Source organism: Solanum stenotomum, chromosome 6 (genome assembly GCF_019186545.1).
Source record: "Solanum stenotomum isolate F172 chromosome 6, ASM1918654v1, whole genome shotgun sequence".
Taxonomy (NCBI): Eukaryota; Viridiplantae; Streptophyta; class Magnoliopsida; order Solanales; family Solanaceae; genus Solanum; species Solanum stenotomum.
Genome location: NC_064287.1, coordinates 62,116,689 through 62,131,704, shown reverse-complemented (window position 1 = coordinate 62,131,704; position 15,016 = coordinate 62,116,689). Strand labels below are relative to the sequence as shown.

The window sequence follows — 15,016 nt, the reverse complement described above, 5'->3', positions numbered from 1 at the left end:
CTTCAATAATTGAGAGACATTTTAGGTCCTTCCCCATAACTTACTAAAAACACTTTTTAACTTGAATGTTAAATTACTACTCCCTCTGTCCCTTTTTATATATCACATTTTTACTTTGCACTTGCATTAAGAAATGATGTAACTTTACCCTTCTACCCTTATTTAATGTTTTCTTAAGTCAACTTTATAATAAATGATGAATACATTTTTTCAAGATTAATTAACTACTCTATCAAGGGTATAATAGGCAAAATATGGTAATTTATGCATAAATTTTATAAAATGACAAGTATTGTGGTTTATCTATTTATAAAAAAGTATGACACATAAAAAGGAACGGAGAGAGTATTATACCCCAACTTAAATACCTAATTTAGTATATCTTCTATATTTTAATATTTAAATTTATTATACTATATTATATTGAAAATAAATATCTTTTCACATTAAAGGGTAGTAAAGTGACATTTTGATTGGTCTTAGATAGAGAAAATGATCAAAATGGTCCTTGATGTATTGAGGTTGCTTTATTTTTGTCCTTAATATATTCTAGGTGATTGAAATAGTCCTTCATGTATGACAAAATGTGTTAAATTTAGTCTTTTACCCTAAAACTTAACAATTTCCCCCCAAAAACTGTTAAATATAACTGTGGGGCACACATAACTTACAAAATCCACAATTTTAACCATCTTTATTAGCTCATATTCCTGACGATCCACTTCATTTAACCTTTTTATAATAATCATTTTGTAATTGTGTGATTAGATGTTAGAGAAAATGGTGTTTTAGAATTCATGAAACTCTTTCTTTAAGCTAATAAAGATAAAAATTGTGGATTTTGTAAGTTATGTGGGCTCCACAGTTATATTTAACAGTTTTTGGGGGTAAATTGTTAAGTTTAGGGTAAAAGACTAAATTGAACACATTTTGTCATACATTAAGGACTATTTCAATCACTTAGAATATATTAAGGATCAAAATAAAGCAACCCCAATACCTCAAGGACCATTTTGATAATTTTCTCGTCTTAGATATATCACACATATATAATTTGATATATATACGTACAATGCGCATATCAAAAATTTGTATTTTATAAATATGTAAACTGTAGCTATGTTTTGTAATTACGCTCGCGGAGATGCTTGAACAATTTCATGGAAATTCACACTTTTGGGTTCGAAACTTCCAAGCCCAACTAAAAGTATACAGGCTTGACAAAAAGTCAAGGCCCGTCATTTAAAAATCTAACTCCCAAATCACCTCACCCACTTTATTTTGATTCTTCTTCATTTCTCCATTACAAAAAATCCTCTTCTGCTGAGCTAAAAAAATCACACAAAAATGGGCGATCAGATTGCTAGGGGTGAAGAATTCATGAAGAAAGCTGAGAAAAAACTCAGCGGTTGGGGACTGTTCGGTTCCAAATACGACGATGCTGCAGATTTGTTCGATAAAGCTGCGAATTGCTTCAAACTCGCTAAATCATGTGAGTTTTATCAACTCAAATTGTTTTGATCAACTTCAGTAATTGTACTGATTAACTGTGATTTCAGTGTTTTAATCGATTGCTGGTGTTATTTGTTGTTTTTAAATTTGATAATTCGAGCTGATTAAGAGTGTTTATTTTAGAATTTTATGAAGATTACGATGGTCTGATATTTTTCAATTGTTAATAATAATTATTAGTACTTATCAATTCTGAGAGAAAATTATCAACTTAAGTACTGTAGTGATTAACTGTGATTTCGTTTTTGTTTTTGGATTTTTATAATTGATTGCTGGTGTTATTTTCTGTTATATATACTACTTATAAATTAATATTTTTTTCTAATTTGAGCTGATTAAGAATGCTTAATTCGAATTTATGAAATTGTTATTCTTATGCCAATAATCGGTCTGTTAAAGTAATTAGTTGTCATATGCATTCAATTATGAGTAATTTTTTGTATGATTCTGTGTACATTTATAATGAAACTTTTGCTAGGATTTTCACTCTGATTTAGTGGTAGAAAACACACCTAAGCTATCACCTTTTCGAGGGTTTCGTACATCAACTATCCATTGTTCTATTTACCTACCTAAACTATCACTTTCTCGGGAGTTTCATACCTCAATTATCACTCCCTTTGTATTAAAACACAACTCGATGTTGAGTTGGCCTACACACGTCTGTTGTTGGGAACAAATATTTGGCCAAGTCAACATCAAGATGTGTTTTAATACAAACAGTGTGATAGTTTATATAGGTAAAGAGAATAATGAGTAGTTGAGGTTATGAAACTTGCGAAAGAGTGATAGTTTAGGCGTGATTTTGACCGTTAACTGTAGTTAATTTAACCATTACTAAATATATTGTTGGTTGATTGATAGTATAGATTGTTTTGGAAAAGATGTTTGTTGTTTAATTGAACTTGATCCAACATTTATGTTTGTATTTGTGAAGATTGTAATACTTAGAATGCTTACTATCGTTCCATCAAAGTTTGTCACATGCAATAGAGTATGAGTACAGCCACTAAAAGGTAGCATTTAGCTGTATTGTTTCTTTCGGTGAAAGTATTAGGTAACAATGAAAGTTATATTACTTTCTCAAACTTCTGATGACTGGAATGGTGTACATTTATGGAGAATAATCTAATGTCATAATTCCAACATGCTACTACCATTCACTGGGTCAACTATTACTTTTGAATTAATGCACAAAGTGTTTGATGTATGCACTATCACCTAATTTATCTGTGTGCTTTGTGAAAGTCGGTGAATTGAAATTGAGAAGTGGAAGAAAGGATATTCCTTAGTTTCTCATATATGATGGATTTGTTTGGTAGTGCAAAAACTGAAAGAATATAATGTAGGAAGGCCTCAAATTTTTGTAGAATCCTTAGTTTTAGAGAACTTGAGCCGAGGGTATATCGGAAACAACTTCTCTACCGTCACAAAGTAGAGGTAAGTCTGCATACACACCACCCTCCTCAGACCTCACTTGTGGGATTACACTGGGTTTGTTGTTGTTTTTAGTTTTAGAGAACTCCTAATTTGTTTTTTCCATAGTAGAATTGAACAGGTTTAAATGGGGCAAGATGGGTACAGAGGATCATATAGGCAGCCCAACTTGGGGTTGAGCATAGCAGTAGTAGTTGTTGTTCCTGTTTTGTAGGATCTATCAGGGAAGGGTTACTGTTTCATAAAGTAGATCAACTATATGGTATGACAAAAAACTGCATATTACTCTTGGAATGTTGGTCTTTCAGGGGATCGAGCTGGAGCAGTATATGTCAAATTAGCGAGTTGTCATTTGAAAGTAAGTTTTTTATCCTCTTGAATGACTTGTCTATATATCAACCACATAAATAGGTAGTAAAATGGTTATGGACCCACGATGACGAAAGGTAAGTGATGCTTCGGACTTAGAAAATCTTAGGCCAAACTAAATGTTGATCAGTGAAGACAAGAAAGCTTTCAAGTGTAGACGACTACTTGTACTTGAAATTCCATTTCTTTATCCGGTGGGAGGGTTTAGAGCCAGTTAAGCCAATAGTATATCTAGCAAAAGCTTTAGTAACATTAGCTACATCAGTAGATCATTGACTAGCATACCCCCTCTGTATAGTCTACGTGGGCCCTAGTTTTATTACTATTAATTCGAATTAATCCAGTAATGCATCCACGCACTGGGAAAAGGCTGACGCGATAGAAAACCGCTAGTTACAAAGCACGCCTTTCCCTTTCATTTTTCCTACAAACTCAAATTCTTGAACTATTTTTTCTTATCTTTTCAGTTGGATAGCAAACATGAGGCTGCTGGTGCTTATGCTAATGCTGCTCATTGCTACAAGAAGACAAATATAAGAGGTTGTGTATTGCCTTCTTATGCTTCTTGTCCACTTCTTTTATGTTGCGGAATGTCTTATGTGCTCCAAAATAATGTGTTGTTGACATCCTTGGGATATATGTCCATTGCGCAGTAGATTGAAGCTCTTTTAGATTTCTTTCAGTAGGAACTCTTTAAAGGGTATTTTGTACAATCTAGTAATGAAAAAAGCTTACTTGTCCCAGAATTGTGGTCTATGCGTGGTCGTTCGTATTGTAGTTGATTTTACTGCCCTCCTATTTATATATAATTTCTCTATTGTCCTTTAACAGCTGAATAATCTCCTTTATTTGTTAGCTTATGGCAAATGCTAAAAACATGATACTAGCAGTATTTAAATGCTTCCTGTAAAGATGTAGAAAGAATGCATTGTCCCAACTATTGGGGAATTGCTGAGCCCACCTGCCCTGTGTAGACCTTTTGGTAAATGACTTGGTATATTTTATAAAAAATAGAAGCAAAACTCTACTACCATATCAGCTTATCATTTCATGGTCATACTGTTTGTAATCATCATGTCGAATTCATATTTTCATTCATCAGATATCACTTCTGCTGAAAAATAACTATTTATGATGTACCTCTTGCAGAGGCAATATCATGTCTAGAGCAGGCAGTACACATGTTTCTGGACATTGGAAGGCTAAATATGTCTGCAAGATATTACAAGGTACAACTATATTGTCGGTGAGAATCCGGATGTGCTCTTTGATGTTTTCAATAGCCGTACTGTGTGTTTGGTCAAAATTCTTTTCTAGTGTAAGGTCCAGTTTTTTGGTAAATCTTTTGCTTAGTCTCTTCAAGTTATGTAGAAATTTAAATTTTTATACCATAGGAAGGTGATAAGTGACTGTCTAACGTAGTACATGGTCACCTCATTTCATTAATGATTATAGATATTGTGTACGGTTATTTGGAGTGTATCTTGATAGCTTGGTTGCAACTGAAAGATACATAATGAGTCTGCCATGTTCAGGAAATTGCTGAGTTATATGAACAAGAGCAAAATTTGGAGCAGGCTATCACTTATTATGAGAAAGCAGCTGATCTTTTCCAGAGTGAGGATGTAACAACAACTGCAAATCAGTGCAAGCAGAAAATTGCAGAATTCTCTGCTAAATTAGAAAAGTAAGATTCTTTGTCTGGAAGTAGTAATTTAGTTTTTCTAAAGAAGAATAATTGTGTTTGGCAATTGCAAATTCATTGCTGAACATGTAAATGTTGACACAGTTGAAGACAAAGGCAACTTGTTAAAAAGTGGACCTAGAAACTGCAAGAAATTTCCCTTGAGGACAATTTCTGGATAATCTGGGAGGTCCGAATTTGATGCCAAGATTCCCTCTTTATCTTATATATTTCTCTGTGGAATTATCGAATTCTATCCTAATCTCTTGGAGTACTGGTGCCATAACTAATATATGGGTTGAGAAAGGGAAAAGATATAAAAGGAGTCAGAACTGATAATTAAGAAAAGAAGTCAATTCCAAACTAAGAGTAGAAATGTTCAGTAAATGCCATTTTAAAAGCGTGGATAATTTAATAAGTTATAAATGTTAATAAGCTAATGTTCAACTTCTAAGTTCTAATTGCTCCATAAGTAAGAATAACTGAAATTTTGCCTTGTAAAAAGGATTAACTTAACATTCAGAATTTGTCACCCAGATATCAAAGAGCAATTGAGATCTTTGAGGAGATAGCACGACACTCCATCAAGAACAACTTGTTGAAGTATGGAGTTAGAGGTCATCTTCTGAATGCTGGTATTTGCCAACTTTGTAGAGGTGATGTTGTTGCAATTAACAATGCATTGGAGCGATATCAGGTAAATGTCCTTCTTGTTAAGTCTCTAAGATTATAACGGGAAATGATATGTTTAAGTAAATAATACATCCTAACTTGCAGGAACTGGATCCAACATTTTCAGGGACACGCGAGTGCAAGTTGCTAGTGGTATGCCATATCTTGTATTTTAACTCAAGCATGCGAGTTCTTTTATCTTGATCCATTCTCCATCTCTTTAAATAAAGTTTTCCTGCCTTATCTGTGTATGTAGCAAGTACATACTGTATTAAGTGTTTAAATTGTTAAGAATTATCCAAAATATGAATTGTCAACTTTAATGTGGTCGATCTTTAACTTAAATGCAGACAGGGGAAATGTATATACGGGGATGAATTACCAGGACACAGAATGGAGTTTCATCCACGGGTTGACTTGTGTCTGATCTTTTTGTTACTCCTTTTATTTTCGAGGCATACAATTTGCACATTTATTAATTAGTCAAGTCTGGGCAAGGGTAAACTGATGTGATAAAAGTGCAGATCTTAACAACATATTGGTAAATGGGGGTTTGTGAAAAACTAGGAGAATGTCTATGTAGTATTATTTAATCGAAGAGAACTTTCGAAATAGATAATCAAAATCAGAAGAAATTGGCTGCAGAAATGATTTCCTTGGGACATAAGCACAATGCTTGCTAACCAACATAGTTACTAATATGATGAACCATCAATTTGAGGTCCATCTAAGCGAGTGCCAGAGCAACTGTGTTCTCTCGCTTGATACCATAGTTATTTCTTTCAGGATCATTATGTGTTCCAAATATGATAATATAGAATTAATTTGGGAGAGTACTCTTGCAATGACAGGATTTGGAAGCTGCTATTGACGAGGAAGATGTTGCAAAGTTTACTGGTTGTCTCAAGGAATATGATAGCATGACAAAGCTGGTAAATTTTAGTTTTCTCCACTTTCCTTGCCCACAAAAAGATACCAACTGCTGATAATTGTAAATTTTAGGGTTTCTTCTTTGTGGTTTTGGCTTACGTATATTCCTATCTACTAACTCCTTAGTAATATTTGAACATCAACGTCAATCCTTGCTCTACATAGCAGAAAAGTTGCTCAGAGTTTTTTCTTTTATCTAGCACTTTATGAGGTTATAAACTCCATTTGTGCTCCATTATGAGATTGCGTTGCAGATTTTATGAAACCACATAGAAGTAGTTTCATTTCAGGATTGATTGATGTTGCAGTTAACCTTCAGGCATTGTGTGAATATATTTTGATCGGAACTTAACTGCAGAATTGTTCATATAGATGTTATATGTAGTAACTGGTAACACCTTTGGCAGTTCATTTTATGTACTCTACTCGATAGTGCCAGTCCCACGCGACTTAACTAAAGAAAGGAATCCTTTCGTTTTCTGGATATTTCAGAATGTTTACTTTCTAAAGCTTGTTTTCATATTTCACTCATCCAAGTGAGATAGGAATTTCATACTTCGTTGGCTCAATCAACCTAAACACACTTCACTATTCTTTTTTTTAATTGTTCATCGCAATACTTATGTCTTTTCTTTCGCCTCCCCCCACCTTACAGGATGAATGGAGGACAACACTTCTTTTGAGAGTGAAGGAAGCGTTGAAGGCGAAGGAGCTAGAGGAAGATGATCTTACTTAAATTATTCTTATATGAAACTGGTTTGTAAATTGCATTATTTGTGATTCCAATTATTTCTACTTGGTGATTGTTTTCTTATCTCATGCTACTTAATTTTTAACATTTCATTTTGTACTGATTGAGTTTGACAAGGTTATAGCCTGGCAGCTAGTATTAATGGTTTCACACAATATTAATATTAGTTGATTGAGTTTGATTACCAAATTCAGAGGTAAAACAAATTCAATATATTGTTACATGGTACTGATTGCTGGAGCGAGATAATATGTATCCCGTGAAATAATTGTATCTCAAGTTAATAATATTATATTCACTTACAAATCTCTAATTATTATTTTTCAAGTGAATACATGTTCAAATATAACTAAAATTATACTTTTCTAGAAGTAATCAACCAATGAAGAAAAGATAATTTAAAATCAAATTGTAATTAGTTCACTAAAATATACTTGTGCCTGAAGTAAATAATTTTAATTATTTTTTCTAGAGTTTCGATTCATACATCAACCTTATAAAACAAAAACAGGCTGATGCACAAAACATTTTAGTCACAGTGGTCAGAAGAGGATGTTACTCCAAGAAAAAAAATGCAAAATATATATTAATGACTGATTACATTATCATAATTCGTACATAAATATGATTTTACTATCAACCTTGTAACACACTTCATTTTCTTCTTCACTCATGTAACTCCCATCTCCTTATATCCCATAATATCAATCTAGATCATATAAAAAAGCTTCTAAAATATATCTAAACATAGAAAAATAACTACGAAATTCTATTATTTTCCTAAAAAATATTTATTTTAAGTACTTTTTCTTATTTTTATTTTCATGTGATGTCCAATATTTATGTTAGATTCAACTAAATTCCAATGACTCGAAGCCAAGACATGATATTAACTCCTCCTATATGTATTTTCATCTTTCCCGCTACATTGCCTTCTGCAAAACAAAACCAAAGGTATTGAATATTTTACGGGTGTAATACTATTTTCGTCCCTCCATTTTTGCTTCAAACAAAAAATGATACTACTACAAATCTCTAAACAAAAATTGTTGAATTTCTCTTCAAATGTGGGTGTGATTCGACCTAGCCAAGGTCACCATTATCATTATCATCATCATCAATGGCGACAGCGGCGGCAACATCAGTGAAATTAACCGGGGAATTACCCGGTGCGGTTAATGAAAAATGTTATGCAGAAATACCTCTTCATTCACCTGGTATATGGGGTTTACCCAATCCGAGTTTATTCCTCGATTTCAATTTGCCGCTGTTGCTTCTCCAATTAGCCGTCATTTTTATCCTCACACAGTCCCTTCATTTGGTTCTCAAGCGCATCCGTCTTCCCCGTCTTATCTCTGAGATTTTGGTATTATTTTCTCTCTCTCTTCACATTTATTCATAATGTTGTTATTTTTAAAAATCCTGGTGTTAGGGTTAGCTTCAGGCTATGGGATATGCAAATAGTAAAAAAAGAAAACTACTTTCCTCTGTTTAGATTACACAACTGAAATTTTGAGACTTTTAAACTTTTGTAGCTTTTAAGTTTTTTGAAATAAAATTTAAAAACTAGGTTATAAATCACAAAATTAATAGCTTGAAATATTTTAAAGAGGGAATTTCGGTGAAAGAAAAACTTGGTTGAGTCTCGAAATTCCAACAGTGCCCTATAGGTTGAGACATAGGGAGTAGTTTTTATAATAAAATAGTAAGTTGCGCAAAACACACTACTTTTGGAGAATCTGACACTCATTTGTTGATATTTTTGAGGAGTCCGAGCAACATAGGTTATATATGCTCGGCAATGTTTTAATGCATATAACTACATGAACACACAAAAAGACGCGGCTAAATCAAGTTTCTCTAAGCCTTGTTAATATACACTGCAACTTGTTATTCTTTTCCTTCAATCCTAGTGTTTCCTATTATTTTCGACTGGAAAAAGAACGAAAAATCTTGTATTTCCCCTCTCCTGATTCCCAACATATTGTTCTTGTTGCATCAAAAGGCTAAAGTGGTGGTTCTTTAGACTACCAAAGGCATGAATGCTAATTATATGAAAATGTGTACTGAATTTCATTTATGCTTGTCCTCCCAAGGTAGGGGTAAGGTTTGCGTACACTCTACCCTCCCTTGACCCTACTTATGGGATTACACTGGATATTATGTTGTTGTAGTTTCATTTATGGTTGTGTTTAACTCGAGATTTGATGGTATTGTCTTCCACCTACAGGCAGGTATCATACTAGGACCAACAATGCTAGGAAAGATCCCGAACTTTACGGAGAATTTATTCCCACAATCAGGAGAAATTTTCATAGATTTAATGTCAAAAATTGGGTATATCTTCTTTATATTCCTAAGTGGAGTGAAGATGGACCCAAAAGTGGTGTTGAGAAGTGGTTCAAGGGCGTGGACAATAGGATTACTTGCTGTCGTTCTACCAGTTGCCTCTTTTGCGAGCTTGTATTTTGGATTCTTTTCACAAGATGCAAATATGCACAGATATCGACAACCAGCAGCCCAAAGTATTTTCTTGATACAAGGTTTGATTGCATTTCCTGTGGTTGCATCTCTCCTTGTTGACCTGAAAATCATGAATTCTGAGCTTGGTCGTCTTGCTCTGGCATCAAGTTTGATCAGTGACTTATTTAGTAATCTGGGGTTGACTATCTTCTCCACCCTTAGAATTGGATTATTGGCAGAGATTACGACGGTTATCTCTGTACAGTCTTTTGTTCTACTTCTTGGTATAATCTTGCTTATTGTGTTTACTGTGCGACCTATTTCACTTTGGGTCATCAAAAGGACTCCAGAAGGCAGGCCTGTAAATTCCGTTTACATTACTTGGGCATCGGTCTGTGTCCTGTTAGCTGTGATTCTTGTTGATAATGCAGGGCTTAATTACCAATATGGTCCTTTTATCCTAGGTCTTGTCATACCAGACGGTCCACCTCTCGGGTCAACATTGGTAGATAAATTAGAAACCTTAGTATCTGGTATGCTTGCACCTCTTCTGATTACTTATTGTGGTATGAAAGTAAATCTGGTTGATTTGTATGATCTTGTCTTCCTGAATTGGGTATGGGTTATGGTGTTCTTTTGTCTCACCGTGAAGTACGCATCAGTTTTCCTTCCAGCATTGGCCTGCAAGGTTCCCCCAAAAGATGCTGCGGCTCTTGCCTTCATCATGACCTCACAAGGTGTTATTCAGATGTCTTTTTACTTGAACAATGTTATTAATCAGGTAATTATTTAATTATCCTTTCAATAGCTTAATATTGCTGTTCCATTAATACAGTTTTGAGATTGTGTTGCTGAGCCTGCAGTACGTACTGTTACGTATAAATGTTTTCCATGGAATATTACTACAGTTTCTTTAGGCATAATACATAAATAAGCCCTTTAACTTGACATCATTTCACATTTATGTCCTCCAACTTTGGATGTACACAAGTAAAAACTTAAATTTGTATAGAGCTGAACAAATAGACATACACATCCTATGTGGCATCCTACATGACAATGACAATATGTGTCCTACATGCTAATAACCTTTTTCAGCCAGACTTCTAATTCCGTTTTCTCTTCTCCTTTATTGAAGCACAGACAGTTGATGGAGAAACCTTTTCCATGCTAACTGCATCTGTATTACTCATAGCTGCACTCTCACATTTCTGCGTTGGAACGCTCTATGATCATACAAGGATATATGCCGGTTATCAGAAAAGAGACATCCAACATGCTTCAAGCAATTCTGAGTTGCGCTTGCTTTCATGTGCTCATCGATTTGATGATGTCGTAGGTGCTCGAAAGATCTTAGATGCTTCTTTTCCATGTAAAGAAAGTCCTTTATCTGTGTATGCGCTACACTTGGTGGAACTTGCTGGTCGAGCATCCCCAGTTCTAATTGATCATCAGCTTGGCCAAAAGAATACTTCTGGCGTTGCTCGATCGCAAAAGATGGTGGAAGTTTTTATAGCATTTGAAACTCAGTTCTTGGGATCTGCTAGTACTCATTTCTTCACCTCAATGTCACTGCCAAGGTTCATGCATCAGGACATTTGTTCACTTGCATTCGACAAGTTAGCGTCCATGATCATACTCCCGTTTCACAGGAAATGGAATCAGCAGGGGAAGATTATCTTGGACAGCAGTAACTTGAGAACAATCAACAATAATGTATTGGACTTGGCCCCTTGTTCTGTAGGTATCCTAATTGACCGTCAGAAAATAAAACGTCTAGCCAGTCAATCCGGTAATGAGTCATCAATGTATCAAGTATCCGTGGTTTTCATGGGAGGCAATGATGATCGTGAGGCGTTAGCTTATGCTAAACGTATGTCAAGATCACCTGAACTTCAACTGACTGTGGTTAGATTCGTGTCATGGGACATCGACGTACGTGAAAACCAGTGGGATGCTGTACTTGATGCTGAGATGTTGAAGGAGGTAAGACTTCTTGGTCAACACCAGGATAACATTGTATACAGAGAGGAAAGAGTTAAAGATGGAGCTGAAACAGCTTTGATCATACATGCTATGGAAGAAGCCTTTGATCTTATCATGGTCGGAAGGCGTCATCGCGACGATCTACAACAACTATTAGGTCTTAATGAATGGAATGATTTGCCAGAACTTGGACCTGTTGGTGACATGCTTGCAGCTGCAGAGATCAATAGACCAGTTTCAGTCTTGGTGGTGCAGCAACAAATTGTTAAGAACAAATGAGAAGAGTAATCCTTCATTTGAAGCAAATAGACCAAAAAAAAAAAAGTTACATATGTAAATGCCAAATTTCTTTGTGTAGATTTCATCACACAATTAAAGTTAAGGCCATGTCTATATGTAAATTAACATTTGAATTTTCATGACAATACAACATCACACATCTCTCAATCAATTTCTCTAATTTTATAATTGGGATAATAGCAACTTTGGTCCATCAATTGTTGGTAAATTCTGAGTTTGGTCTACCTCAACTCCAAGAATAGAAGTGGTTAATTTTCTTTCTATACGCAATTCAAGATTTTATTATTGGTGTCCATGTTGGCGATTTCTGATGTGAATTCGTGATATAGTATGACTGCATATTTAACCTTCAAAATGTGTGATTATGGTCCTTATATATAAGAAATATGTGATATTTTGAGTATTTTTAGAACTACATTTCTCTTAAATATAGATTAATTAACAATACAAATTTGATAAAACTAGGATATATAATAATAGAATAGGATACAAATTTAAAAGGAATGTATATGTTAATAGAAAACTATGATAACTCATTGATTCATCTGCTATTTAAATACATGTATCATTTATAAGTTTATTAGGTCAAGCTCCTCAACTTAACCTGACCCAACACACTTTGAACCATAAAAAAGTGAAATAGAGATTTCTAAACTTGATAACTAAAGAATATATTGTTGGTATAGAAAGGAAGTCCAAAAAATCACTTTGTAATCTCTAAAATTCCTCAAATCCTCCAAAAATAAAACTAAAAAACTTGATAATTAGGGAGAAAAATTGACATTTGAATAGTAAATTTCTCTTGCTTGCCAATTTATAGGAATGACATTATCAGCTTGAACTTGATGTTTATTTTGTGAAGTTAACCTAATAGAGAAAGGAGGTATTTGTGTGTCTGGATAAATATTTATTGACCATGTTGCTCCAAACATTTGTTGCATTTGAAGCCATTCATTTGAATTTGTATGTTTTATTTCAACTAAAGAAAGATCACCATCTCCATTTTGAGCTTCAATTGCAATTGCAATGAAATGAGGGTTTGATCCTTTTTCAACCTTAAACATAATATTTTGCTTGTGGTCACATGCCACCCTGAAAAAAATCACAAGAGGAATTAACCAAAGAATACAACTAAAAAAATCAGACAAATGTTGTAGTTAAACAATAAAATCTATTGCTAATCTGAATAAGCGAAGAATTTCAATTAGCTACGAATAAACTAACAATGAAGTTTGTAGCTAATTCCAGTAGTTACATGAAAAATAAAACAAGTAACACTACTAAAACACACCCAAAACCGATGAAAGATTTTTTGCAATGTTTTTTTAACATGTTAAATCACATAGATAATGCAAATTCTTTTACATTATTAAAATATTTATAATAAGTTAAATTCATAAAATAATATTGTACAATTTTTTTAAAGTTAATTATAAAGAAACTCACTCGCCTTTTATAATAAATATCAATTCTTCCAAGATTACATAATTGGTCAGCTTGGCCATATTTTGACATAGCTCCAAAGGCATTTCCACTTAAATCAAAATGAATTGGATCATCATTACATGTTCCTGGACACTCATCTGTAAGAGTTACTGTTATTGGATTTTGTGAACATTCTTCATTTTGATTACATAATACCTGAAAAACGACAGATTCAGAATTTAAACGTTGTTAGACTAATTGATACTAAGTACGTTATTATAAGAAAGTACGTACGTACCTGATAACATGCACCACATCCTAAACCATGTTTGAATAAAACTTGATTTCCCGCGGTTATCATCGCGTTGTATGGTGCTTTTGCTACGTCATCTTCTAGTCCACAAGCTCCCCCTAAACACACACACAATTTTTTTTTTTATCGATAACTGTTCATATTGTTATAACATGTTAAATTATACTGATTGTGTAAAAAATAAATCGATTTTCTAGAAATTACCACTTCCAGCTCCAGTGGGATCTCCATACCAAGTTGCCACTGCTGATGAAAATCCAGTAGCATCTAAATTACTATTGATAAATGATTGACAAGAATAAAAATTAACCAAGTCCAAGACAATATAAAAAAAAATTAAAATATATTTCTTTTTAGGAAAATTGGAAACCATAACCATATTGTAAAATGTAATTGAATAACTTGTTTTCTCTATAATTTTATTGATTATGCAAATGTCATGAAAAAAAATGTTCTAATTTTAATAAAAAGGGAGAAAATATACTTTAAATAACTTCTTGTTTTCAGTAGACATCCTCATCCATCCAAAAATTTAAATTTAATTTGGGAATTTTAGTTGTTATAAAAAAAGCCCTTAAGAATATAATGAATATCAATTAGAAAATAAATATTTTGTACTCCTATTTTGTAGTATAAGACTAGGATAATCAAATGTAGGTAGAACTATTATTTTGCTTGTGTAGAAGATTATTAGGAATGACCAATCCTAACATAGGATTTGAGAATATTAAGGGTCTTTGTCAAAATATTATCTATTTTCACGAATTGGTTATTTTCGATATAACACATCAATAATATTAGGTACAACTCGTCTATATTTTGCGAATCTATTTTTATAACTTGTTATAACGGAAATTTGAATGATAACACTCAACATTTTATTTGTGCAAATCACACCCATATCATGTTAGGGTTTTGCCCTGATTTTCTTACCTTGTTTGAAGTTTATTTTTTTTCTTAAAGAAAAGTCAAAGTATTACCATAAATGCTTGAACTTTTTCTGAAAGGAAAATATAATTTTCTTATATTTGGTTTATTCTTTCCTTAGAGGAAATGTTTGGAGATCTATAAATTGAGGATCCATATTCTCATAGCATAACACAATAGTATCCACAATGTAGACATTTAAAGAGTTTAGTTTATGGGGAGATTTATTCTCTCAACAATTATAATA

General features: G+C 33.4%; 1 protein-coding gene and 2 pseudogenes across 1 annotated transcript; 2 read left to right on the top strand and 1 right to left on the bottom strand.

The window, feature by feature from the left end:
• The first annotated feature begins 1,274 nt into the window (after positions 1-1,274).
• Positions 1,275-7,471, top strand: LOC125866708 (alpha-soluble NSF attachment protein-like). Its single transcript, XM_049547031.1, has 9 exons — positions 1,275-1,492; positions 3,258-3,307; positions 3,786-3,858; positions 4,468-4,547; positions 4,854-5,005; positions 5,540-5,699; positions 5,780-5,827; positions 6,526-6,606; positions 7,260-7,471. The coding sequence occupies exons 1-9, from the start codon at positions 1,348-1,350 to the stop codon at positions 7,338-7,340; spliced, it is 870 nt and encodes a 289-aa protein (XP_049402988.1). The 5' UTR covers positions 1,275-1,347; the 3' UTR covers positions 7,341-7,471.
• Positions 7,472-8,456: 985 nt separating this feature from the next.
• LOC125868324 (cation/H(+) antiporter 3-like) lies at positions 8,457-12,255 on the top strand (annotated as a pseudogene).
• Positions 12,256-13,115: 860 nt separating this feature from the next.
• LOC125868121 (expansin-B4-like) lies at positions 13,116-14,269 on the bottom strand (annotated as a pseudogene).
• Between the last annotated feature and the right edge of the window lie 747 nt (positions 14,270-15,016).